This window comes from Gambusia affinis, linkage group LG13 (assembly GCF_019740435.1).
Source record: "Gambusia affinis linkage group LG13, SWU_Gaff_1.0, whole genome shotgun sequence".
NCBI lineage: Eukaryota > Metazoa > Chordata > Actinopteri > Cyprinodontiformes > Poeciliidae > Gambusia > Gambusia affinis.
Window position 1 is genome coordinate 7,536,034 of NC_057880.1, and position 25,728 is coordinate 7,561,761.

At 40.4% G+C, this 25,728-nt stretch overlaps 2 protein-coding genes across 2 annotated transcripts in view; both read left to right on the forward strand.

Annotated features, from left to right (window-relative positions):
* Positions 1-1,120: 1,120 nt before the first annotated feature.
* LOC122842057 (SLC35A4 upstream open reading frame protein-like) lies at positions 1,121-4,043 on the forward strand. Its single transcript, XM_044135571.1, has 3 exons — positions 1,121-1,258; positions 1,714-1,812; positions 2,894-4,043. The coding sequence occupies exons 1-3, from the start codon at positions 1,244-1,246 to the stop codon at positions 3,089-3,091; spliced, it is 312 nt and encodes a 103-aa protein (XP_043991506.1). The 5' UTR covers positions 1,121-1,243; the 3' UTR covers positions 3,092-4,043.
* An 8,401-nt stretch (positions 4,044-12,444) lies between these two features.
* Positions 12,445-25,728, forward strand: part of srbd1 (S1 RNA binding domain 1) — a 56,773-nt gene continuing 43,489 nt past the window's right edge. The window contains exons 1-9 of the mRNA XM_044135572.1: positions 12,445-12,546; positions 12,934-13,007; positions 13,778-14,120; positions 14,344-14,571; positions 14,889-15,055; positions 15,334-15,451; positions 16,384-16,522; positions 16,802-16,898; positions 17,043-17,229. Of these exons, the coding sequence (XP_043991507.1) occupies positions 12,934-13,007; positions 13,778-14,120; positions 14,344-14,571; positions 14,889-15,055; positions 15,334-15,451; positions 16,384-16,522; positions 16,802-16,898; positions 17,043-17,229 (1,353 nt within the window). The 5' untranslated portion in view covers positions 12,445-12,546. The remainder of the gene's footprint in view (positions 12,547-12,933; positions 13,008-13,777; positions 14,121-14,343; positions 14,572-14,888; positions 15,056-15,333; positions 15,452-16,383; positions 16,523-16,801; positions 16,899-17,042; positions 17,230-25,728) is intronic.

A 25,728-nucleotide genomic window follows, 5' to 3' on the forward strand; every position in this document is an offset into this window, starting at 1 on the left:
ATGTTTCCACCTGCAGTTTTTGCTTGATCTTGTGTCTGACCAGAATAAACGATGCTTCCACTGAGCTTTCCGTGCTTCCTTGCGTCATCTTTCTCAGTGTTGCAGCACACTCGCAATCTCGCTGTTTTCAAATCCCGCTTTTGATCAGCCCTGCAGGCCTTTAGGTTCAGACACACAGGAGAAAAATTACCTTCCAGAATATTTTAAATGCTGCTCAGACAGTCCAATAAGGCATCATAAAATATTTATGTGGGGCGATATTTGTTTTACAATCTTTATATTTTATGGTCATTTAGCAACAACCTCAAATTGATGGGTGTTGAACTGTTTCTGTGATCCTTGTCGCTTTGTTTTTTTTTAAACATTTTTGCCTGTGAAACGTTTCATTTTGTTCCTAATTGACCTGTATATACAATAAATGTGTAAACTATGGTAAGAAACCCGATTGTGTTCCTGCCAGCCTTCAGTTTGAAAGATATTGCTCTAATCTCTGAATGAAAAGACTTGCATGTATTAAACTAACACTTGAACTGGCACTTTTTTTTTGCAGTTACAAACTTCTCAGCATCTTCAATAGATTTTATGTTTTAGACTTGCACAAAACAAGGCATGACCTCAAAATTAATTACCTTCCTCATAAACGCTGAAAAGCTCCCTGGTCTCTGCAGGAATAAAGGCATCCCCATCGCATATTTCTGCTAACAACACGGATGTTGTGTGCGGGATGATTTCTGTTCATTTTCTGTCAGTAGGCAAGTGATGAGAGCAATAAGAACAAGAAGGAACTAACAAGAAGAGTGTGGAGTTTTGGAAAAGGAAGCTGAAGAAAAACTGAGGGAAGGGGCATTATTGACGGAAACAGAACAGAGATCTAAACCAAAACACAAAAAATAAAAACAAAAGGGAATTAGCTTTTGTAGGATTTTAAAGGATTTCAAAGCACAGAAAACGATAATATATCAGGGTAATTTTAATCATAATTGAAATCATAATTCACAGTCATAATTCAAGATGTAACATTTGTCAGCCTTTGGTGTATTTTCTATAACAGACATAATTGTTTAACAGGAAATCTGTTTCAGCGTCATTACAATACATCCTCCAAACCAGTAGGTGGCGGTAATTCACCAACTGCGTATTTGTGAATAGCTACAGAAACAGAAAAAGAACTGTTTTTTACTTTCCCTGTTCAGTTTTTCTAGTCTCAAACAATCAGGGAGACTGTGTTGTATAAATCTAAACAATGTCAGATGATAAGGTCGGTACTTTTATCATTAAGCTCGCTTTGGAATGTGAATGTCAAATTTAAGCCGCCCTGTCATTGACGTAGCCCTTCATCTGGTCGGTTAGCATTAGCTTCAAGCTATTTCAGTCAGAATAGCCTTTTCGTATTTGTTTTTGCGCAGTTGTACGCTCGTGTAAAGTACTTTAAAGTACAGGGAACATGTAGCAAATGCTGCAATCACTATCAAGTTGTTATAATAACAAAAAACACAACTTTCAGACGATGTTTTTTTCGTCCTAGTTTATCTGCTTAAATATCCCGAAGTTTGTTTATGGGATAAAGTTTGAGCCTAGTTAGAGCTTAATATCTTGCAAATGGATGTAAATATTCTGAGCTCAAGCAGAATTAGTTGAATTAGTTCTGTAAACCCTGTTTTAAGAATCCCCTCTAACCCGTTTGTCTCTGTGTTTCTACGGATGTGAATGTAGAATCCTCTGGGTCAGCTCAGGGACCTGGTGGAGCTGAAAGACCAGCTGGAGGACATCCAGAAACGAGTGGAAGACGAAATACAAGCTGGGATTCCTCCAGTAAGACTCACGCTGCTACAAATGTCCAGATGTTCAGGTTAAATGACTGACATCATTTCAGAGTCAAATGGTCTGTAAAAACTTTGATAGTAATATATTTGAGAGTGAAAGTGTTATACACAAACACCTCTCACTCTCACTGGTTCATATTTTGCTTCTATTGAGCTTGATCGTTATATTTTTTATCAGTTTTATATTTTTTCAAGTTTTAGAATGTGATTTAAAGATTGGACTTGAATATATTTATATTGTCCCCCTGTTTGCTCCAGTCCTTCCACCAATTCACCATAGCTGCTATTCAGATTTTGTACCAACTGTCTGTCATTTTATCCCTCCATGTTTCTATCCCAAAAAAAAAATAAAAAAATGCTCATCTCTGTGTTGGTATGAGTATTTTTATCTTTTATAAGGAATTCTTTTGGATAAGTATGGAGAATGGTGTATTTCTCAATTCTTTTGCACAGTTAACTCTTCTAAAATATTACATATCAAGACCTCTGATCAAACAAAAATATTTTTAACCTTCCTGCTGGTATGTAATATTTGTTGGAATTTTGTGGCATTTTTTTCACAATAGGTTATGAGTTAATTATAGATAATTATTCATCAGCTGTCAAAGCAGCCTAAATGATGCAATTAATATGCAATGAAATTGTTATTATTATTATTATTATTATTATTATTATTATTATTATTATTATTATTTTGGTGCTCAATGGGTAGAAAACATCCAAAACTACACAAGTAACAAAATGGCAAGGTTTAGAAATGACTAGCATCCAATCAATTTAATTTGATTACTAATATTTTTGTTTGTTTTATCTAATTAAACATTATGGATTATTCAAGTATATAAAATTTAAACTTAAACTTTAAATTTGATCTTTCAGATTGCTCGTTACTGTTCAAATCAAGTTTGAATAAATGCGGTAACATGCAGCCTGCCATCTCCACTTTGAACCTCACTTGGAAACAATGTCTTAGTCTCCGGTGTCTTTGGAAATGACGGCTGAATTGTGAATGCATGTTGCTGTAAGTCAGCTGGAGAAACCACCCGTCTGATTCTTCTTGTCTTTTCCAGGGAGGCAGTCTGCTCGCTTCTCCGTTCTTGAAGGGTTTCCTGGCCGGTTATGTGGTTGCCAGGCTGCGCTCTTCGGCGCTCATGGGTGTTGCAGTAGGAACGTGCACGGGGATATACGCGGCACAAAACTACGCTGTACCAAATATTGAAAACACCGTCAAGGAATACATACAGAACCTGAAAGGACGACGTAAATGAGGAGAAAGTGGCAAAATAGCGAAAGTTTACAACATCAAAGTGGTGCTGGTACAGCTGTGATCGACTGTCTATATAACACTCAGTCCCAATTTGATCAAATTTGTGCACCTGCACAAGAACAAAGAGCGGCAGAATATGTTTGGTAGACATGCTCTAATTACAGACGCACTAATTAGTCAGTCAGAGATCAGAGTCAACCAATCACCTCCGATTGCTCATCATGTAAAATGCTGAAAATATCTGATAATATTTCCCTCCGTTCATTCAGTTAATCATGATTAACGAAGGTCTACAATGAACCAAAGTTATGTCATCTTTTTAGTTTACTAAAAATCAATCAATCAATCAATCACTTTATTTTGGTGATTATTTCACTATATTTATTATGTAAGACTTCAAGACATTTACTTCCAATCATAACTTTGTGCTGGATTTAAACTACTCGCCTGTGTAAAAAGAACCAGGATCACTTTTTTTTCTTCTCTCTCTTCTGTGTTTAAGTCTTTAGAAAATAAAATGAGAATCGGCCTCGATGTTAAAGAAAACTGGAAATATGTGTTGGCCAGGAAAAGCTTGATCATTGCATCTATAATTTTAAAATAATGCTGTGGTGTTGCTCACCACCAATTATGAGTTTTCTTTAACATCTCATGTCCTCAGTCGATCAGAAATGACCTGTAGGCGCCTTAATCAATGTACTTTGTTTTTGTTTGTTTTTTTCTGTGTATAAAAGCCTCAGCTCATTAGATCCCAACTGTTTTTTTGTTTTTTTTTCCTTTTATTATTATTATTATGATAGAACATTTATGGTATAAAGTGGCTTGCCTACATCACTTTCCTTTTTTGGTTACAGAATTCATGTAACTATTGTTTTTGTTGAATGTTTAAAATTACTTTCCTGATTTACAAGTTGGGACACATTTTTGCCCCCCTGATTGCGTCCAACTCTCCCGTCGCCACTTGTCAACAATCCGTATCCAGAGTGTGACGTGTGCACAGAAGCTAAAAATATATTTAAAGGACATGTAGTGTTTTTGCCCGGGAGAATATGGGTGGAGATTTGTTGTATGTGTAAGAGTGCCTAATCTGGTTTGGACTTGATCTTATTTCATCTCATGCCATGTGTGCAATAGCCTTTTCCTCTCAGATCTGGCTGCCTGTTTCATGCTGGAAACCAGTTGATTCCTTTTATTTTTGCACTTCTTTTAGAGATTCAAACTTGTTACGTTATTTTTGACAAAGCTATATTTACCATATGACGTGTCAAAAGCCTGTTTCTTAGATATGTTACATATTTGAAGAATTTCACTTTGTTTTGCTTTTGTCCACTTTATCTTAAAAAGCTGCAAGATTATTGAAGCTATTCAAATTCTGCACTAAGTCTCTTGTATCTGTTAGAGTGCAAATAAAACGACAGATCGCTTTGGAGATATTCTAACGTCAAAAGTTTGAATGGTGATTCATTTAAAGATATTTTTAAAAATGTAGGTTGTAAATATCACATTTTTCCCATCTGCATTTCAAAAATGTCTATTCTGCTCATCCTTTAACTCTGTTAAAAGTGTTATCTTCAACAAAGCGATGATTGTAAAGCAGCAGGGGGATTTTTGCATTGCGATGAAAATCAAGCCACACCTGAAAATTTGATTTGAAATTGTTTTTGGTTGTGCAGTTGTGTTAAATTGTTTTAAAGTTGCCTTTGAAGATAAAGCAGCTAAATCATTCATACTGTGTGATATCTGGAACACAAGAGTGAAGATGTGCCTATTGACAATCATTGTGTTTCCCTTGTATTGCTGCGCATGGTTTGGTGTTTTTCTGTTTTCTGTTTTGCTTTTAGGAGTATTCTCCTGGAATTGTTATTTTGAGCAGCTTCATTATTCCTTTAACTTGTTTTATGTTTTTGTTGTTGCTTTCATTCCTGCCTGCACAACTCAAAACTCCACAGATTGAAATTCCCCTGAGATGTCATAAAAATAAAAATAAAAAAACCTCATCAAAACTGTAACAGATTTATTTCAGTTGTTCAAATAAATGAAAAATAATGAGAACTGTGTTTGTTTTATAAATTGTTTTTAAAATACAAATCAATACATGTTTTTCTCCTAATTTTTGACATCCAAAGACCAAATATCTATTTATCCAAATATCTTTTTTTGCTGTTACAGAATGAGAATTTACAAAAAAAATTAGCTATCCATGAGATGCACATGAGAAATATATCAGCTTACACCTTAAAAAGACCTACAGTCACTTTATTGCTTGCACGTAAGTTGCAGGAAAGTAGGAAACATGAAAGAAATCCAATTAACAATTATAAAATCAGCAACTGAACACCACCACCAAACTATCTTTATTTAAATCATTGAAAAAAAAGCTGGCAAAGCTGGAAGATGTCATTAGAAATTGAACTCATGTCAGTTTCTCTTCATTAGGAAGAGATTCAGGCATCGTCTGTGTCCTAAAAAACAAGAATAAAATTTAATGTGAGCACACCTTTACAATACAGGGTAGATTTTTTTTTTTTTTAAGTTATATGTATGCCGTTAGTTGGACTTGCTTATAAACTACAGTCGACCGAAAATAGAAAAATGAGTAACATAAAGCACAAGTAATTTAAGGACTGTTTAAAGATCTTTTTTTTTTTTTTTTGGTCAAATAATTCAAATCATTAAACACCTTTACAAATTTTATCAGCAAAGATAGACTTAGTAAGACAAAAATTATGTTTTTAAATGATTATTCACTGAGGGGGAAAATATTGATCCAAACCAACCTGGCTGCATAAAGAGTAACTGCCACCTTGTCAAATGATAAATCAAATGTAATTAAAACCTTTTTTGAGAAGCTGGTTTCATTTCACTGCCACACCCAGACCTGATTACAATCAGTATGATCAACAAATCACTTAAACAGAACCTGTGACAACGTGAAGTAAGCTAAAATGTCTCAAGTAGCGACCAATCAAAGTCGATTCTAAAAAGAGTCGAGAACAGATGAACGCAGTCATTGACGTCTATCTGTAAGAAAAAGGTCACAAGAAACAATTGAACTAGTCAAACTATAAAGAGCCAGACATGTTGCTCTCTAGCAGGAAGTCATGAAGGATACCTAGCTAAAAGTGACTTTAAGCTCAAACTAAAAGCTTAAAAGTTATCTGAATGAAACTAAATTAAAACAATCCCGCAGAAATCCCTCCACTCACTAGTTACTACAAAAGCTTATTTGTAGCTGTTGTCACCAAAGACAGAACAACCAGTTTAGGAATCAGCAGTTGCATCTTTGTGTGCTGGGTTGGTTTGGGCCAAGCATTTTTCCTTTAATAGAATTAATCATCTTTTGAAAACAAACATTTTGTATTTGCTCAGGAGAACTGAGCAAGACATTAAAAGTTAGTTTGAAGTTCGGAAACGCATAATCTCAATCAGAACAGCAGGTTAGGGTTCAAATAGCTTTTAGCAGAATATTAATTGTTTCTGAAAAACTGTTTACTCACCAAATTCTGGTGGAGAGTCATCAGGCCTCCTGCAAAAACAAACAATTAAATGTCAGTGACCTTTTATCTTTTGTCGGGATGCTAAAATAATATGATATATATAAAAACGATTAATATGTATCATATTAAGAATACTTAAGAAAAATAATCTATAAAGTATTTTTTATATATAACAGAAATTGGGTCCAAACAGTTCTTTTCAATTGATAAACAAAATGCAGTCATTTCCAATATTTATTTTACAAAATCTGATGGCCACACCATCTCACCAGAAAAGGCTGATTTGATGCAGCTCTTGTCTCCGGGAATCGGTTGCCCGTCGGCTGGGTTCACACACCAGCACTGACGCTCGAAGCACTGCTGGGCCGTGTACTGACCCAGCTTGTCGCACGTGGGGAAGAAGCCAGGCATCTGGCCTGGATTCACACCAGCAGCCTCCTTCTGGCACTGGGTGATGGGAGTGGCTGAAAGAAAAGGCATTTAAGATTTGCTATCACCCTTGTTTGTTTGCTTGTTTGTTTGTTTCTTATGCAGACAAGATTGTCCCATTAATTCTGTTGAAAGTGGGTAAGTCAAGCAGAAACATACCGGTCTTTTTACTTCCACTTGACTCCTCCTGCAGCGCGAAAAAACAAAAACAAATAAGAGATGATTTGGTTTGACAAAAATAAAAGACAACATTTACTTCATGAATACATCTTAAAATACAAATTATACATGAGGGAGGGAAGGAATTAGGGAAGTGGACTAAAATCTTCTTTTACCTCCATGGTGGTATCCATCATCTCCATTGCAGGCCTCATGGGGATGTGCAGCCTCACAGGCACCGAAGCTGTAGACGAAAAGACAAGCAACATGTGAGACAGCGAGGATTTGTCCTCCTCATAAACTCTTAGTGTTTCGTTGTAATAATGTTCAGTGTGTAGAGGCGCTCGAGGACAAACCATTATTGTTTTCTAACTATATTGACCTAAGAGGCTCATTAAAACCCGTCGATAACCTGCCTGACTACAGCGGTGGTCAGATGTTTCCAGTGGGACAACAAGTTGTGTCTGAGCTCCAACCACTTAATTCTGAAATTGAAAAATTTGGAAGATGTTTTCCACCAGGATGCTGATTCTGCCACCACCATGCGAAAAACAAACAAATAAAAAGCTTGAAAAACTTTCTTAGAAAGTCAAGCCTTTATTCTTTCAAACTCTCTTCTTTTCATTATGGCAAATTTAAGTAAAATATCAAGGTGTCCACATTGCTTTGTTCAGTACGCTCTCAGTCTGTTGATGGAAAACTTGTTTCTTTATCGACAGTTCATAATAGGCTTTAATCTTGTGGGGTTTTTTTTCTCGTTTGCTCTCGAACATTATTATCAATTTCCCTTTATGTGAGGATGGCAGCTCAGGTGCGATACTTGTAACTTTGAGACAACAGAACAATTATCAAAAACAAACATTAAAACTGATTTTCCTGGATTTTATCAAGGCCTGCCACTCCTAAAATGTGTAATTATACTTTTTTTTTATTTTATGGTTTGTGATCAAACATTGTTCGCTTGTAACACAAAACTTAAATAGATTATAGAAGAAGTAGGTTACTTTTGTTACTATTGGCTGTTCTGGATGAAACCCTTGAGGATTTCTTTACGCAGAGTGTCTTGATAATGCTTTATTATCTATACATTGGTGCTGTATGTAAAATAGGACTTAAATTAACACAACTCAAACCAAATTTACCACAGCAAAGTTAAACTTTTTGGAACCCAAAAATTGCTGGCTGTAATTGACATTATTTGCTCTTTATGGCGCCACAGGCTCTTATTGCAGAAACTGTTGCTGTGCTGCTGCTGATGGGGGGAAAAAAACTAGGTTTTCCAACAAAGAACATTAAAATACTTGAACAGTTTAAACAGAAAAAAAACCCCTGCCTATGTTTTGCTTTGAATAGGGAACTCTTTACTCTCTCACTACTAAAAAAAAAAAAAAAAAGGAGTCTAGATTACAATACAATGTTCCTTATGTGAACTGAACGTTGCTTCCTCACCAGATCCTCCATTGGTCGCCTGCATGTTCATTCTGTTGTTCTGCTCCTCCAGTTTCTTGATGTCGCCCCTCTGGGTGACCAGAAAGTAGCCGATCGCTGCCTGACCCACAATCAGCACGCAGGCCAGCAAGGTGAGTCCTGCCACCTTGTAGGCCCGGGTGGACCGCGGGCTGAAGAGAGACACAAGGAGAGAAGAGGCTTTTTTTTGGTTCTGTTATTAATTAAAAGAAGGTAAAAGATATGTGTAATTCTGGAGTCACAGTCAGTAAATAAAAACCAGCTTTTTTTTTTTTTTTCATAAGATGTTCTCTAAAAGAGGAACTTGGCACAGGGTATTCACCACATATGACACCCAGAGATGACATCAGTTGTTGCTAACTAGATAGGTAAAAGAAAGTTTGGGGATTTTTTTTCTTTTTTTTTTTCTGCTGGACATTCCGATGACTTTATAGAAATATTCTTCCTAATACATTTTAGAATGATACTGCCATCCAGAACCACAGAAACTAAAACATTACACTTTCTTGAATTTCAAAAGCACCCTAAAGTAATATTTGTTCATACAAATTTTTCTATGTCTTTTACAGACTTGGGCAGAGTAACAACCTTCATAATAGACCATAAAACGTGTAATTTCAAATGTGAGTTAATCTGTTATCAGTAAATGTAGAGGTTTATTTTTATCTAGTTCAGTTCTAATATTACATCCTACTTTCAAAAGTTATTTTTAAATGCTAGATCAAAATAAATTTAGTAGGTTATCCATTGACTCTGCTTGTGGCCACCATTTTAAAATGCCCAAGGGATTCAATATTTAAAATCAATAAATAGCAAAGCAGTGATTTACAGAAGTAAGTTGTTCCTCACATTATTTGGAATAAAAAATTAGCTGGCTTGCTTCAATAATTTGAGGCAATATTTTACAGTGATGTAGAACAAAGCCGATCTTTTTTATCCCAAAAGAAGGAGGATTTTAAATAACAGAGCATAAAATAAAAACCTCACACCAACTGTAATGTTATATAAAAATACAGACCGCTGATCATTACTAAAATCAAAAACATAAATTCATGAATTCTGATGATGAAAAACATAAAACACTCCCTCCTCACCCCTGAGCCGGTGGGCCCACATTGACGGCTGTTTCTCCAAGAAGAGGTTGGGTCGGGATCTCTGGGTCAGACATTTTTCACTCAAACGCAACACCTGGAAACACAAACGTCTCGTCAGGACACTGATGCTGCTCTGTCAGGAAGTGAAGAGAAGACGAACGAGGTAGTTCACCTTCTGTTAGAACAGGATGGAGGTCGTTTCGCAGTAATGACCGAAGTCTCCGAGATTTTACCCTTTTCACGGACCTGAGTCAGACGGAACTGAAAGTGATTGGAAGGAAAACCCAGCCTTGTCCTGTTACGGCTGGATGGTTTTTTTCTCGTCTTGATTTTGTGGTTGGCTGCTCACTCTGACTCATCATCTGTTACCAAGAAAAGCAGAGAGACTTCGGCTTGAATAGACTTGTTGAAATCCCCTCGAATACAAATATTCAAGCCACTTTACATATTTTCTAACAATAACAACATCTGTCAGCAAACAACAGGTTGTTTATAAAAAATATATATACTTTTGTGAATAAAATTGTTTATGTAATCCTAGATTAAGGATTTGAAATGATTTTTTAAAAAATGTTTTATTTTATTTTGATTGCAGTTGTATTCTTGTGATTAAAACTTTCATTTTGTGACATCAGCTTCATACTTAAGACAGCTTTCAGTTTTTTCTGGAATAAACATATCAAGTATCACATTTACTATGGATAACTGGCATAGTTTCTAAATTTCTCAATCTACAGCCAGTCATATATTCAATAAATGTTGAATCTGCAGTTCAGAGATTAGAAAGTTGCACAAGAATGATGCAATAGAATAGAATAGAATAGAATAGAATAGAAAAATGAAAAAAAGGTCTCATCTGAATAAGGGATTTTGTTTTTTACAAATAACGGGAGGCTTAACAACGCTATTATTGTTAATGTTTGATTTAAAGAGGGAGGAACAAGAAGTAACAGGGAATTATAAAATTTTAATGATTTATTCAGAACAGTAAAAAAAACAAAAACAAAAAAAACGTTGTTCATCTATTTTTCCTTTAGTTTCTCGTTGTTGGATTTCCCAAGCAGGTTCAAAGAGTTTTATAGCTGATCGATACAAATCCAAGTTTCTTTTTAAATTGATTGACATCACATTGGCAAGCTGTGTCTATACTCTGTCACTTTTAAAGATAAATTAATTAATTCTTTGATACATGTGTCATGTTTGGTGTGATGTTGGGTGGTTGGACATTTGTTAAATGAGAATACACATTTGAGAATTGCAATAATTTAAACTAAATTACCACAAATGTTTCAACAGCAAATATAAGTAAAACAACAGATGTCTGAGATAGTCTGAGATCTCTGGCTCTGGAGTTATTAACCTGAAATTCTCCCAACTTCTTTCATATCCTTGTTTTTGTTGATGCTTGTGGTTTGAATTTCTTTTGTATTTCTAGTTTTTCTTCCTGATTTTGACTTCCCTTCACTGTTGTCGCTTCAGAGAAGTTTGTACAAAAAAATTGTCAATGGATTCACGTTAGAAAAAGAACCGAATTGGATAAAAAGCTACAAATATTGAGACAGAAAATAGTCATCGAATTTGGTCTTAAATAATGGGAAATTCTCCAGGTCTCATAATGTTAGTAGTTACACTTTCCAAATTTTTTTTGTTAGAATCTCACAACTTTAGAGGCTTAACCCTTTTGAGCATTCTCACACAAGTCTTGAATCATTCTTGACCAAAGTTTATGTTGAATTTTTTTTTCAAAAGGTGTAACTTCTTAGTTTTTTTTAATAATGCAACATAGACATCTCCTTGCCATGTTCATTGCAAACTACAAAAGTAAAAGTACTTTCACAGACATATTAGCCCAAGTCCCATTTCGAACAGCATTTTCTTTAAACGCAGGTCAAATTATTGCTCTTTAAAGATTATTGATCTTTTCCCCCCTCTAAGTTAGGTTGACCTTATCTTTTCCTCCTTTGATAAGAACATGTCTGAGTCAAACTCTGCTCCAACCAGAAAGATAACTGCAGCTATTCCCTTCTGAAGAGCTGAAACTAACAGGATTAAAAGAATAAAAAATGTCCCTTTTGGTATTGTTATGATAATATGGATTCAACAAGACTTGTCTGGAAAACACTACTCCAGTTCCATGATTTCAACACATACATTACTGAGTCAGTCAGAGTTTCTACAGTTAATTGATTGCCATTTATGAGGCTTATCGCTTCTGTAGTGCTAATGACATTCACCTTGTTTAAGCTTTATGATAATATGTCTATTTATTTGCTACCAGATCGTATCGGGTTTTTTTATAGTGTTTTTTTAAGAGCTTACATCACAGACTTCATATTTTAACAGTGGACTTTTTAGCTACTGTATATGTTGGCATAAAATGTTTGTATAATAAAGCAAAAGACTAAAATAAATAAATAAATAAATAAATAAATAAATAAATAAATAAATAAATAAATAAATAAATAAATAAAATCATAACTGGCTAACCATTGTATTTTTTGCTCCCAGAAACATACCACAATTTATTTACAATTTTGTTTTAGATTAGGAGGTATGCCTCTGAAATAAAGGTAAACAAATGAACAGTTTATCTGTATTTTTTCCTTAATTTGTTAATGTATGGACGGTTGAACGCAGTTCTCAGTGGTTCACGCACTACCAGACGACAGGGGGCGGTAACTAACTCAAAGACGGAAGCCTTCGCGTGTTGTGATTGGTTGAAACCCTACTGTTGCAGGAAGCTGCTGTTCAGCTTTAAAAAATTTTGTGAGACAGCTAAAAATAGACTAAGCATATCCAGCGTTACAAAGGTATATTTATTAACTCATGCTTTACACAACACGCAGAAACAGTGAAAGACACAAAAATGCCGTTTACAAACGCGCCTAACACCGTTAGCATAAACGTGTAGCGCCAAATTTGAAAAGCTTTACAAGCTCAACTTTATTTGTTTGAGCTAGCCGACTGCTCCGAGCGCATATTTGTCTAAAAAAATTTAACTTTGAAGGTTTAGTTAGGAAATATTATCTGTCCTCGTTCTTCTTTTCTAATAACATACAAGAAAACGACAACAAGTTAACAATAGCTAAAACGAAGGCACCGACAGTAACATTTGCTAAGAAAAAATGAGTTCTTGTAACGTTTTAATGGTTGCAGGTTTCATATAACGTAGCCTAACCTTTTGCCTTTTTCCACAGATGATGCGAAGACCCAGAGCAACAGCTGCCAAAGCTGTAATTTACAACGAAAATGAAAATACAGATTCCGACCAGTGAGTTATGTTTACTTATTTATATCAATAAGTCCATTCTTTCCGTGGTTAGTTTATACAAAGCAGCTTCGTGGACTTGTTCAAAGTGACTAGAAGATTTGAAATTACCTCATATTGTGATAATTTACCTGCATTTAAGATTGTTCTCTCTGAGATTAATCTTTAGGCAAGGCTTAACAGTTCCTTGTAAACATATTTGTCCAAATAAACATTTAAAGTTTCAGTTTACAGTACAGACCAAAAGTTTGGACACACCTTCCAGTTGAATTCAATTAGAAGGTGTGTCCAAACTTTTGGTCTGTTCTTTATATTTATTGTAATAGGCATACAGAAATAAAATTACTTATATGGCTTTCAAAATGTTTCACAAATAGAAAACTGAAAACTGCTTATGTTCTCTGCCCCCTTTACTCTGTTATCACTAAAGAAAATACAGTGTGGCCAGTTGTTTTCCAAAATTACCAAACCATAAAAAAGAGAAATCTTGACTTTCTATCAACCTTAACCGATTGGCTAGTAAAGGAGCTATTAGCTGTACATATCATAAATCTGGTCATGGTACCAGGTTTGCAAAAAGGTTTTGATAGTAAAAAATTGACACCAATGTATCATTTTTCTTTACGTTGGTCTAGCACTAAAAATACTGCCAAAACACTTTTAAGTTTATGTTTGTAATGGGAACATGTTAAAGAGTTTTGCATAATTTTACAAATTTCCATCCTTTTTTTCTGTTACTGATGTTGAACTTTTATTCTTGCCCTTATGATTAGGTCTTTTACTCCGATGGTGAGTAGTGATGAAGAGATGGACGAGTGGAAGCCATCGGAGTCGACAAAAGCTACCAGCAAAGCTGCCAGAGCACCTACAGATGGAGGGATGAAAGCGGCGCCCAAGAGAACCGCAAAACCAAAACAACCTAAGGTCCCTAAACCAAGGGCACCCCGCAAACCAGCAGCAGAACAAGAAGATACTGCCATGTCTGTTTCTGGTGGAAAAAAGAGAAAGAAGTCTAATGGTGATGATTTAGGAGAAAATGAAAGGAAAACACAGACTGGTTGCCCTGAAAAACAGAAGACTCAAAAGAGAGGCAATAGTGTCAGAATGAAGGAAGAGGTAATTTAAACAGCTACCTCAGCAAGAATAAGCATGAATGATATAAGCATATACAACAATTATTGTTGTCCAAAGACAATAGCAATAACAAAACACAACTTTGGTTATGATAGAAATACAGATTTGATCCAAGTTAGATCAAATCTAACTTGATTATTTTCTGTCTTCTTTTTTCAGTTTCTGGTAATATTTTTATTTCTGTTTTTTTTTTTTTTTTTTTTAGAGGATCTCATTTATTGTGTCAGACGCCCATTGGACAGACGAAGGGACATCACAGTCTGGGCTCCCAGTAAAGAAGGAGGAAGCGCCAGAGGAAGATTTCACTTTTGATGAGCCAAGTCTAAAAAAACAGAAGACCAGCGAGACGAGCCAGAGACAGAGACCCACCTTCCCAGAGTCCGGAGCACACTCTCTGAGGAATGAACTCAACATGAACTGGAACCTGAATGAGGTGGAGAGGACATGACTTGAATTCTTGAATAATTTGTCTTTTAACTTTTTTAGAAAAGTTCAAAGTCAAATGAAGTTGCAGGTTAACTAACGGTTTATCACCAAAAGAAAAATGTAATCTTAAACTTTTTAAAACGTCTCTATACTATGTTCTTCCACTTTTTGCAGTACATTGTGACCTGACAGAAAAGTAATTCTTACAACCCATGCAATAATTTGCAGAGACTAAACAACTACATGAAAATGCATGCATGAAAATGTATCTGCATTTTGCCATTGCATGTAGGATTTTTCTACTATTTCTGTTGTTTTCCTCAGCTTATCTCTACACTGACATGTGTGGAGCGGTGGGTATGTGGAAACATCATCAAGCTGCTACGCGAGGAAAACACTGTTCCCTTCATGGTGCGCTACCGGAAAGAGATGATCAATCACATGGACGCAGATGCGGTTCGAGACGTCCAGATGGTCTATGAAGAGTTATGGTAGGCATTGTACACAAAATAAATATCATCCGTTAAACCCCCAGGACTTACTAGAAATCTGATAAATATCAGCTGGCTGCATAAAATCACACATTTAGGTGTGAAAAGCTACATTGTGGTGTTTTTGAGATGATGCGTCAGCTACTGGCCACTAGATGGCGGTGGTGGTTCATCTTTGAGGCCCAAAACTTCTGCATGTCTGTGTTGATGTTAAGCCATCCTTTTTGTTTTCCTTGGTTAACACGGAAATTCCTTGTTTGATTTCTTCATATGTTTAGTTCTCTTGCTAAGAAGACCCAGTCTGTGGTTCAGACCCTGAAGAAGGATGGTGTTCTGACCCCTGAGTTGGAGGAAAGCCTCAGGAGCTGCCGATCAGCTGATGATCTGGATCATGTGGTCAGATTTTTATTCAGTGATAACCTATCTAAAATGGAAGATCTCATTTTAGATTAAAGTCTTCACACCTGAGTGACTACTTGCCTGGATGAGAGTAAATAAGTTTTTACAACTCCTGGCAGAAAAATATAAAGATTTAAAAAAAAATTGTAGCAAAAAGAATGGAAGACAAACATGATTTTTTTTTTAGTAATCAACTAAACCGTCTGTTTAAAAACATCACCTAAAACTAAAGAACATTGTTATAACTATTATAGTTTATTATTTGATATGTGGTGTGATGCTGATTTGAAAATAATACAGTTTTCTATGTAATCAATAAGATAACACCAAAAATAAAATAATAATAATAAAAAAATAACAAATATGGGTTTCACAAGTTATCTCTCTTCATGTTTAAACAGTAATTTTAGTTCCACAATACTGTTACATTGAGTTGCATTTGACTTCTTTGGCTTTTATTTAAATGTTTTTAAACAATTTATACCAGACATATCCATTTAGAGCAGTGAGAGTACATTCATTTGGTCTAAAAAGTCATTTATGTGCAGAGTTTCAGTCTGTTTTCTTTGGAGAATATAAGGTTCTCTTCACAGCTAGTGCTAGTACTAAATAATGGTTCACATAAAATCGGACTAAGCAAAGCCAGATGAATCACACCTGGCATTTTAATCCATCCCGTGTTAACAGATATAATTTACCTACTTCACATGCAAATAAGCATGTAAACACTCAGTGGGCTGTCAACAACACCACAGACAAATATAGTGTTTAACACTATTATGAGTTGTTTAAAAATGAAAATTCTCAAAGAGCTTAATTATGCAGCTATGACAGAGTTAAAGAATGATTAGAAAAAGGTGTGACTTCACAAAGTCAGAATCTATAAATAAAGATTAAACAGGATCTGTGTTTTGTGCTTTTACCTGCAGTATACTCCCTACAAAAAAGGCAGCAAGCTCACTAAAGCTCGCAGGGCCAAAGCATTGGGCCTGGAAGATGCTGCCACCGCACTGCTGAATGTACCACACACTCTGGACCTCAGCGCTTGGGTAAAGCCTGGTACTGAAGGTAGGAAGCATTTGACTGTAGTCGCATACAAAAAACACGCAAACCTTAAACTGATCATTAATTTCACTATCGTCTAACTCTCTTAAGGGAGATTCTTGTGAAATGGAGACACTTGTGACTCAGGGTATTTACTCTGGCACATTGTAGCGTATTATTTATAGTTAGTACACCCTGAAAATAGACGTTCAGGGTGTAAAATCTGATTCTTGTATTAATATTGAGATCAAAAGATGTACTTTGTAAAGTCACTGTGGATCAGTGTTTGTGTGTGTGTGACAGGTCTATCATGTGTGGAGGAAGTGGCCACTGGGGTGGAGCATATTTTGGCTGATATAATAGCCAAAGACCCTGAGACACTCACCTACATTAAAACATTGTAAAAATCTTTCCTTTTATGCACATTTTTCTATTTCTGTGTACATAAATGATGTTAATATTGTTTTTTTTTTTTTAAGTCTCTGCCACCGTAAAGAATCTCTTGAACATTCCCAAACAGACTTTTGTTGTTTCTTTCTGGCAGATGTGAAAAGAGCTTCGTGACCATCCAGTCCAGTATATCTAAAACGGCGCTAAAAGAAAAAGAGCAGGAGAAAGTCGCCCAAGAACACAAAACACCAGGAGTGGAACACCCCAAAAAAAAAGACTTCGACAAATTCCAACTCTACTTTGACTTTACCTGCAACGTTCAGCGCATCCAGCCTCATCAGGTAACAAGATAAAAAATAATGACCCGTTTTCACATGTACAGGATAGGTTAGCGCTAGCTATAGCGACTGGTACTCCTGCAATAAATGACTGTTTGCCTGATATTGCACAGCTCTCTTGTAATTTTACTACTGGTACGCCAGCATTTTTATTCAACACAAATATTTCTGAATGTACCCTCCCCCCACAATTCTACTCACATTAAAGATTAGATTTTTTTTTGTATAATTTTTCTGTGTAAAATTATGGCACTGAGTTAAAAGCTGAATTGCAATACTTTTTTTTCTTTTACCAGGGGGTGGACTAGCTGTCTCTGTACGTATTGAATTAGGACCGGTGCTGTCAGTCGATTAAAAGTTTTTATCTGATTAATCCCACCCTCGAGCTGTGATTAATCACGACTGATCACAATGCTTAACTTTGTAAACTTCAAATGTAAATATGAAAGTTGTCAAAAATGTTCAAGAAAATCTTTTATTGTCTCAAACCAAATTTTCTGAAGATTTTATGATGTTTAGGTTTTCATATTCAGGAAGGTTTAAAAGCAGTCATTTGGTTTTCGAAATGCCAACTATAAACTGGTCCTGTTTCAGTGGTGAAAAATAATTCATTGTTGCGATGCGTACTACCTTAGTTTCATCCAAACTTTGGGATGTTTTTTAAAAGCGAAATTTGCCTCTGAGCAAACCAGCCTGACTCTTTTAACTTGCGTTTACGACTCTGCATTGTTGACCGCAGTACAAGACCATGTGAGCTGCTGCTTTGGTGTAGTAGTCCTCCGTGCAGAAGAGAGGCATTTAGATCAAAATAGGCAATGCGGTTAATCCTTATCACGGTATATAATATTAACGCCTTGAACTTTTTAGATTAATCGCATGTGTTGGCGCATTAACGCTGACAGCCCTAATCAGGACCAGAGCAGGCAGGTTTACTTTAAGTGACAAACAACTTCAAGAAGACAAGTATGAAACAAGTGCATTGATTCTGCTGGGATATAATCAATTACTATGTGGTTTTCATGCTTACCTGATGCACACACACTTATGGACTAACACACTCCCTCTGTTTGTGTTTGTGTCATGGGTGCGTGCTGGTTCTATTTCATCCCTACTGACCGCCAGAGGCGGTGCTTCAAGCACTGAATGATCATTCTTGCGCATGCGCAGGTCGAGTACTAATGACAACAAAGTCACCTGTGACCTGCCGGGGACCCACGTGACTCTATATAGTCACGTGGCACCCGGCAATCAATCCCTTTTGTTCTTCTCGCGCGCAGGTGTGTTGAGTACAGGTGTGTGGTCGTGTGAAGCTGGTTGCTTCTGTGTGTACCACTATTTTCCTAGCTGCTTGTTGCTGGTAGCCCCGTGACCGGCTTTGGTCGGAGCTGCGGGTAAGTCTCGCCCTCCAGGGGCTGCACAAGCTGCTTTCACCTTACCTGATCTGCGGTGGCCGCGGCGACTGGTAAGTTTTTCTTCTTTTCTCGGCAATAGTTTACTGTTCGCTTTGAATTGCCACGTTAATTTTTGTGGCTCTTTTGACTGCTCGTTGAGTTCTACAGTTTGTTTGCCTAAACTCACCCGTAGCGTCTCTGCTCGCGTTGAGTTGTTTACCTAAACTCACCAGCAGCGTTTCTGCTCGCGTTGAGTTCTACAGTTTGTTTGCCTACACTCACCAGTAGCGTTTCTGCTCGCGTTGAGTTCTACAGTTTGTTTGCCTACACTCACCAGTAGCGTTTCTGCTCGCGTTGAGTTGTTTACCTAAACTCACCAGTAGCGTTTCTGCTCGCGTTGGGTTCTTCTATAGTTTGTTTGCCTGAACTCACCAGTAGCGTTTCTGCTCGCGTTGAGTTCTACAGTTTGTTTGTTTGCCTACACTCACCAGTAGCGTTTCTGCTCGCGTTGAGTTGTTTACCTAAACTCACCAGTAGCGTTTCTGCTCGCGTTGAGTTCTATAGTTTGTTTGCCTGAACTCACCAGTAGCGTTTCTGCTCGCGTTGAGTTCTTCTACAGTTTGTTTATCTACACTCACCAGTAGCGTTTCTGCTCGCGTTGAGTTCTTCTACAGTTTGTTTATCTACACTCACCAGTAGCGTTTTCTGCTCGTGCTGAGTCCATTTTACTTTGCTGTTATTTATCTGACTCACCAGTGGCGTCTCTGCTCGTGCTGAGTTCATCTTTGGTTGATAATCGATTTGCTAGTGGCGTTTCTGCTCACGCTGAGTTTGGAACCTCTACGGGGGTTTTCCTACAACGGAGTCGCCAGTAGCGTTTTCTGCTCGTGTTGACTTCTTGTTGCTGGCGGGCTAATCACGCCTTTCAGCAGTATGTTGCTGGATAATTTATGCTGCTCGACCTGTCTGGTTCCACTTCAGCCCGACGACGGGCATGACTTGTGTCCCTCCTGCCTCGGTGTGGAACATCTCCGGGAGGCACTGTCGGATAACGCTTGCCCCAACTATTGCGTCATGCCCCGGTCAGTCAGACTGGATAGGTTGGCTGCTCTGGAGCAGCCTACCGACTGGGCGCTGCGCCCTGCCGATGGGGAAAGCATGTGCAAGCGATCTACTGTGGCTGCACCTTTGGTACCGGCAAAGCGAGCCAGACAGACCGATACAGGGAGGCTGTCCACGAGAGCGGATCATCTCACTACTGAGACGGCCCAAATGAAAGCCCTCCTCCAGTCCTTTCAGACTGCTGGTGATCACGGTGCGGCTCTCCCTCCCGAGCAGGATGAAATGTCAGTCAATGACGATGCTGTTTCTGTGGCGGCCTCTGGCACCCATTTCTGTGAGGATCTTCCGGAGCTGGGCTCCGGGGCCTCTGGGTCGGACTCCATTGCCTCCCAGGAGGATACGGGGGAGTCTGTGACATCTGCTATTCGAACGGCTCTTGCTCGTTTACAGATTAGTGTTCCTCAGGCCCAGCCTACGGCTTCCAGCGCCTTCTTTAAGCGCAGTAGATCAGAGACTGCATTTGTGGTAACTCCCTCGGCGGAGTATGTGTGGGAACTACATGCTTGCTGGTCAGACACCAAGGCGCTTTCACGTCTGACAACGGATGGCAGGGTCCTGGCAGCTATGCAGAAGGCACCCAGGGTTGGCTTGGGGCAGATGCCAGTGGTGGAACCGGGCATTGCCTCTCTTATTATCCCACCTGATGAGGCTTTGCAGCCCAATGCCCGTTGTCTGCGTCCTCCGTGCTGTATTACCGACGACCTTCTCTGCAAGGCCTATGACTCTGGGGCCCGCATGGGCGGTTAGAACTCTCTCTCCCATCTTATGCATCCCTGTCTTCCTCCTTGGAATCTGTTCCACTGGACCATGCCACGCAAGGCCTGGTTGATGCATCTCTGCAGGCCTTTGCTCTTATGACGAGGAACTTGGGCCTCTCCACACAGGTTCACGCCGCCGCCAGGTCTGGTTGGCGCAGTCACCACTTACTGAGCCTTGTAGGAGGACCCTCCGGGCCCTGCCTGTGGATCTGGGGGATCTTTTTGGTTCTGCGGCACTGGACGCCTTGGACCGTACAGCTCAGGCCTCTAGAACAAGGCAACAGCTGGCAGGGCTTCACAGGTGTGATCGCCAGCCAGTCAGCACCTGGGCAGCTGCGGGTCCTTCACGGAGGTCCTCAGGGCCTTCTCCTTCTTCCACTAAGCCCCAGGGTCTGGTACCAGGTCAGAGATTGGTCCAGGGACCTGCTCCAGCTCAGAGAAACAGAGCTCCAGACCGAGCTGGGACAAAATCCTTTCATCCCTTTCGAGCCGCTCAGTCTGGCCGGCATCCTCCCAGGCCTTCAAAGGGCCGGGGGGCCCGTGGATGATGCCTTAATTGCCGGCAGTCGGTTATTTTACTCCGGGACAGCTCAGCTTCTGGGCTGCCCACACCCCGGACTTGTGGGGTACCGTCTTCAGTTCCGCCCCCGGCCGGGTCAGGATGACTGTGATCCGCGACCCGGTGAAGGCACAGGCACTGAACCAAGAAACCCTCACCTTGCTGGCTAAGGGTGCTATAGTGCCTGTGGACCCCCTGCTGGATCCAGGGGGCTTTTATTCCATGTATTTTCTTGTTCTGAAGAAGACCGTGAGCCTGCGTCCAGTCTTGGACCTCGGAGTGTACTTGAATGTGTACTTGAAGGCCATGCCTTTTCATATGCTGACCACAAGGAAGTGTTGCAGGTGATTTCCCCGGGCGATTGGTTCACTTCCATAGATCTCAGGGATGCTTATTTTCACGTTCCAATCGCTCCGCCCCATTGGCGGTTTCTTCGTTTTGCTTTTCAGGGGAGGCATTTCCAGTTCAGGGTCCTCCCGTTCGGACTTTCACTGTCTCCCAGGGTGTTCACCCGATGTGTTGCAGCGACCCTCTCTCCTCTGCAGGCACAGGGATTAAGGATCCTCCCATATATGGCCGACTGGCTCATTTGTGCCGCGACACGGGACCAGGCGGTTCGAGATACTCTGTTAGTGCTCCATCATGTGGGATGCTTGGGCTTGCAGGTGAACATGGAGAAAAGCAGTATGACTCCCTCACAGGAGACTCCTGGGCATTGCCATGGATTCCATCTCAATGACTGCTTGCCTGTCACCCCAGCGAGCAGGGAACACATCAATGTCTTAGAGTTACGGGCTGTACTTCTGGCTCTTCAGAGCTTTCTTCCAGGCTTGCAGGGGAAGCATGTGCTGGTGATGTCAGTCAACACCACTGTGGTTTTCCACATCAACCACCAGGGGGGAACCAGGTCATGGAAACTGTCGTGCTTGACTCAACTGCTTCTGACCTGGGCAGCTCCATACATAACCAGCCTCAGAGTAGCCTACATCCCAGGGCCGGAGAACATGCCAGCAGATTTTCTATCCAGAAGCTGCTTCCAGGGGAGTGGAAGCTTCACCGAAAGGTAGTGGAGTGCATCTGGAAGGTCTTTGGCAGGGCGGACCTCTTTGCCTCAAGGGACGCGTTTCACTGTCCCCTTTGGTTCTCATTGTACAACAGCAGCCCTCTGGGCCACGATGCACTGGCACACGACTGGCCCCGGACCCTCCTTTATGCCTTTCCACCATTCAGCCTACTTTTTCAGACTCTCCTCAGGGTGCGTCAGGAGGGGCACAGGGTTCTGCTGGTGGCCCCCTACTGGCCAGCGAGGACTTGGTTTCCTCTACTGTGCGAGCTCCGCTCCGGCTCGCCGATGCGTCTCCCCTCCAGGAGTGATCTTCTTTCCCAGATGGGGATCAGAGTTTGCACCCCAAACTGGACCGGCTCCAGCTCTGGATTTGGCCCCTGCAAGGCCGGGGTCCACTTTCTCAAGATACACTGGGTCCATAATGCATACAATGGCTAATGCATGGGCGCCGTCTATGCGAGCTGTCTATGCTACCAAGTGGACGGTCTTTGCGACCTGGTGCCGTAATAGAGGGCGGGACCCGGTGCAGTGTTCAGTTTCTGACATACTGACCTTCCTGCAGGCGTTACTGGATCAAGGACAGTCTCCGTCTACCTTGAAGGTGTGTGTGGCTGCCATTTCCTGTTGGCATGTCGGACTGAATGGTTGTTCTGTGGGCAGAGACAAGGACGTTGTGCTGTTTTTAAGGGGTGCTCGGCGTTTGCGACCACCCAACCGCCCTGTGGCACCGGCGTGGGACCTTTCTCTTGTGCTTGAGGCTCTTCGGTCCCTCCCAATTGAGCCCCTGGCATCAGCAGACCTCAAGTGGCTCTCACTGCAGACAGCGTTCCTTTTGGCTATGGTTTCTGCAAAACGTATGGAGGAATTACAGGCTCTCTCGACAGCTGAGCCCTACTGCCGGTGGAAGACTGGTGGCTCAGGCGTTACACTGTGGTCTGACGTTGGTTTATTCCTAAGGCGTCACTGGCGGCGCGCAGTACCCAGCCGCTCCATCTTGCCCGGTTTGACACCGGTAGCCCCTCTGAACCACTGTGGCCTGTTCGTGCCCTTGAGGCATATGTCAATGCCACGGCATCCTTCCAAAAGACGAATAGCCTTTTTGTTTGCTACGCTGGCTCACGGACAGTTCAGGCACTTTCTAAGCAGCGACTTGCACACTGGGTTGTGGATTGATCTCCAAGGCTTATGCCTTGCAGGACCGGCCTCTGCCGGCGGGAGTGAAGTGCCACTCTACAAGGGGCATGTCGACATCGTTTACTGCCATGACTGTGGTGCCGTTGGATGTTATATGCCGTGCGGCCTCCTGAAAATCACCTAGTACCTTTACTTGGTTCTACAGGGTGAATGTGGCTGCACCCCATCCGCTTCAAGGCATCCTGGAGCAGCATGCCTCTACATCACATTAGTGTGGGTGGTGTAGTCGTTTCCCTTGAATGTTGCTGATTCCTCGTGACCTTGTTGATATGAGTCATCCAGTGCTTGAAGCACCGCCTCTGGCGGTCAGTAGGGATGAAATAGAACGAAAGTTACTACCGTAACTACGGTTCTATGAATCCCGGATGACCGCCAGAGTGCTCGGTCCCTCGGAATCTCTGCTTTTCGCGAGAAGATTGAGGGATTGATTGCCGGGTGCCACGTGACTATATAGAGTCACGTGGGTCCCCGGCAGGTCACAGGTGACTTTGTTGTCATTAGTACTCGACCTGCGCATGCGCAAGAATGATCATTCAGTGCTTGAAGCACCGCCTCTGGCGGTCATCCGGGATTCATAGAACCGTAGTTACGGTAGTAACTTTCGTTCTGAATGCTACCCACGTCAGTTGCGGTTAGTCTTGTCTGTGGCTTCATACCCTCCTCCTCTCCTGCGCCCCGCTCGGCCCCCTCGCCTCCCCCTCAGTCTCTCCAGTGACTGGTAGGTTACTCAGAGTTGGTCCCGGGCCTCATGTGTCACCACAGCTCCTGTCACCCGCTGCCTCTGCCACACCACACTCCCTGGCAGCCGCGCTCTGCCCCGCAGTCGTTTTTAATCACACGCACACATTCTTGCGCACACTTGCTCCGCACAGCCACGGCCGCCCGAGAGTCCCCTCGTTCTCTCTTCTTAACATATGTGACATGTCCCCCCGCCGACATGCCATTGGATTAGGAGGCTTTGATTGACAGGCGGTCCTCCGCAGTGACAGCTTCTGCTGCCGGGCCCACAGGCGGACAAAAGGATGGGGAAGAGGGAGCGGGGGCAGTGAAAGAAAGAAAACACGCCGAGGTGCGTTCATCACTTATCTCTCATTTTCTGCTCTGATCTGCCTCATCCCTCTTTTCTCTGACTAAACCTTATCCCCTCCAATCCACACCTCCCCTCCCACTTGTCTTCTGTGTATGCAAGGCATTTAATTCGATGACTCGCCTTTGTCACGGAGTGTTAATCCACAGGCTGCCGTGACCCTGTTAGCTGTCAGATTCCGGCTAAAATGAACCTTTTCTAGCCACGAAGTTGTCAGGGGGAGGAAGCAGGTGAGAGATGTGTTTTGACAGAAGGCATGTGTGTTTGTGCACACTTGCCCGTGTGCTTTGGCACATTATATTAAGCCTCGGCTCTTTTTCTAGTGGAAGAGAAAAGGACAAGATGAGGGAGTTGTTGTCCCAGGGAACTCTTAATGAGTCCCTGAAATTATAAACAACTCATGAACTTAATGAACCTTGAATTTATCTTCAAGTGACAGGAGGCATTTGGTTTTAGTTAGATTTGTTCAAGCGTTTAAATAAAAAAATAAAAAAATGTTCTGTCACTTTTCCAAATCCTCCAATTGATTTTTATTCCATTGATGATTGCTAATTTGAAATCATTAACAGTGACTTGGGTTTTGCTGCATGGGAGCATGAAGAGTGTTTCACATGCTTTCATGAATTTAGATCTGCTAATTCCAGTTTTACACTCACTTCCTGATCACTAAAGCCTGGATTTTTTGTTTTGTTTATTTTTTATAAAATATGACATAGAATTACATTTGAGTTTCTATTTACAGATGAGTTTATGAAGCCTATAATTCCTGATAGGAGGCCTAAAATTTTACTTTATAATCTAGAAACGTCAGACTGGAAAGAAACGTGATAATTATTTCCATGAAAGCCTTATATAAAGGTTTCTAAATTCATCTGAAGTCTGTTCAGGGGAAGCTCTGGCATTCAGCTTGTCTGAAACTATAATGCTTATGCCAGATGTAATTCCATTAGACTTGATTTGAGTCCTCTTCTGGAGGGTACACATTTACCTTATAGCCATAAGACTCCAGCATGCTCTGCATCATGCCAGAGCAGATTTATTGAATGTGGAAGTGGGCTGCTTTTAATGCGATTTGCACCGTGATCAAACGGGAGTTTAGCGCTTCTGATCGGGGTTCGCCCGCAGAAGAGCTCAAGCAGTCGGAAACGCTTCATCAATTAAAAAGAAATGTTTGATAAACAGGTGACGGACAGTAACTTTGACTTTCACATCCACTCAACTTGTTCAGGTTGCGTCATATTGCAACCGTAAACTTCAATTCCCGTGACTTGGATCTTACGTTTTATGCTAGTGATTGGACGAAATTTAAAACTGCAACAGACAAT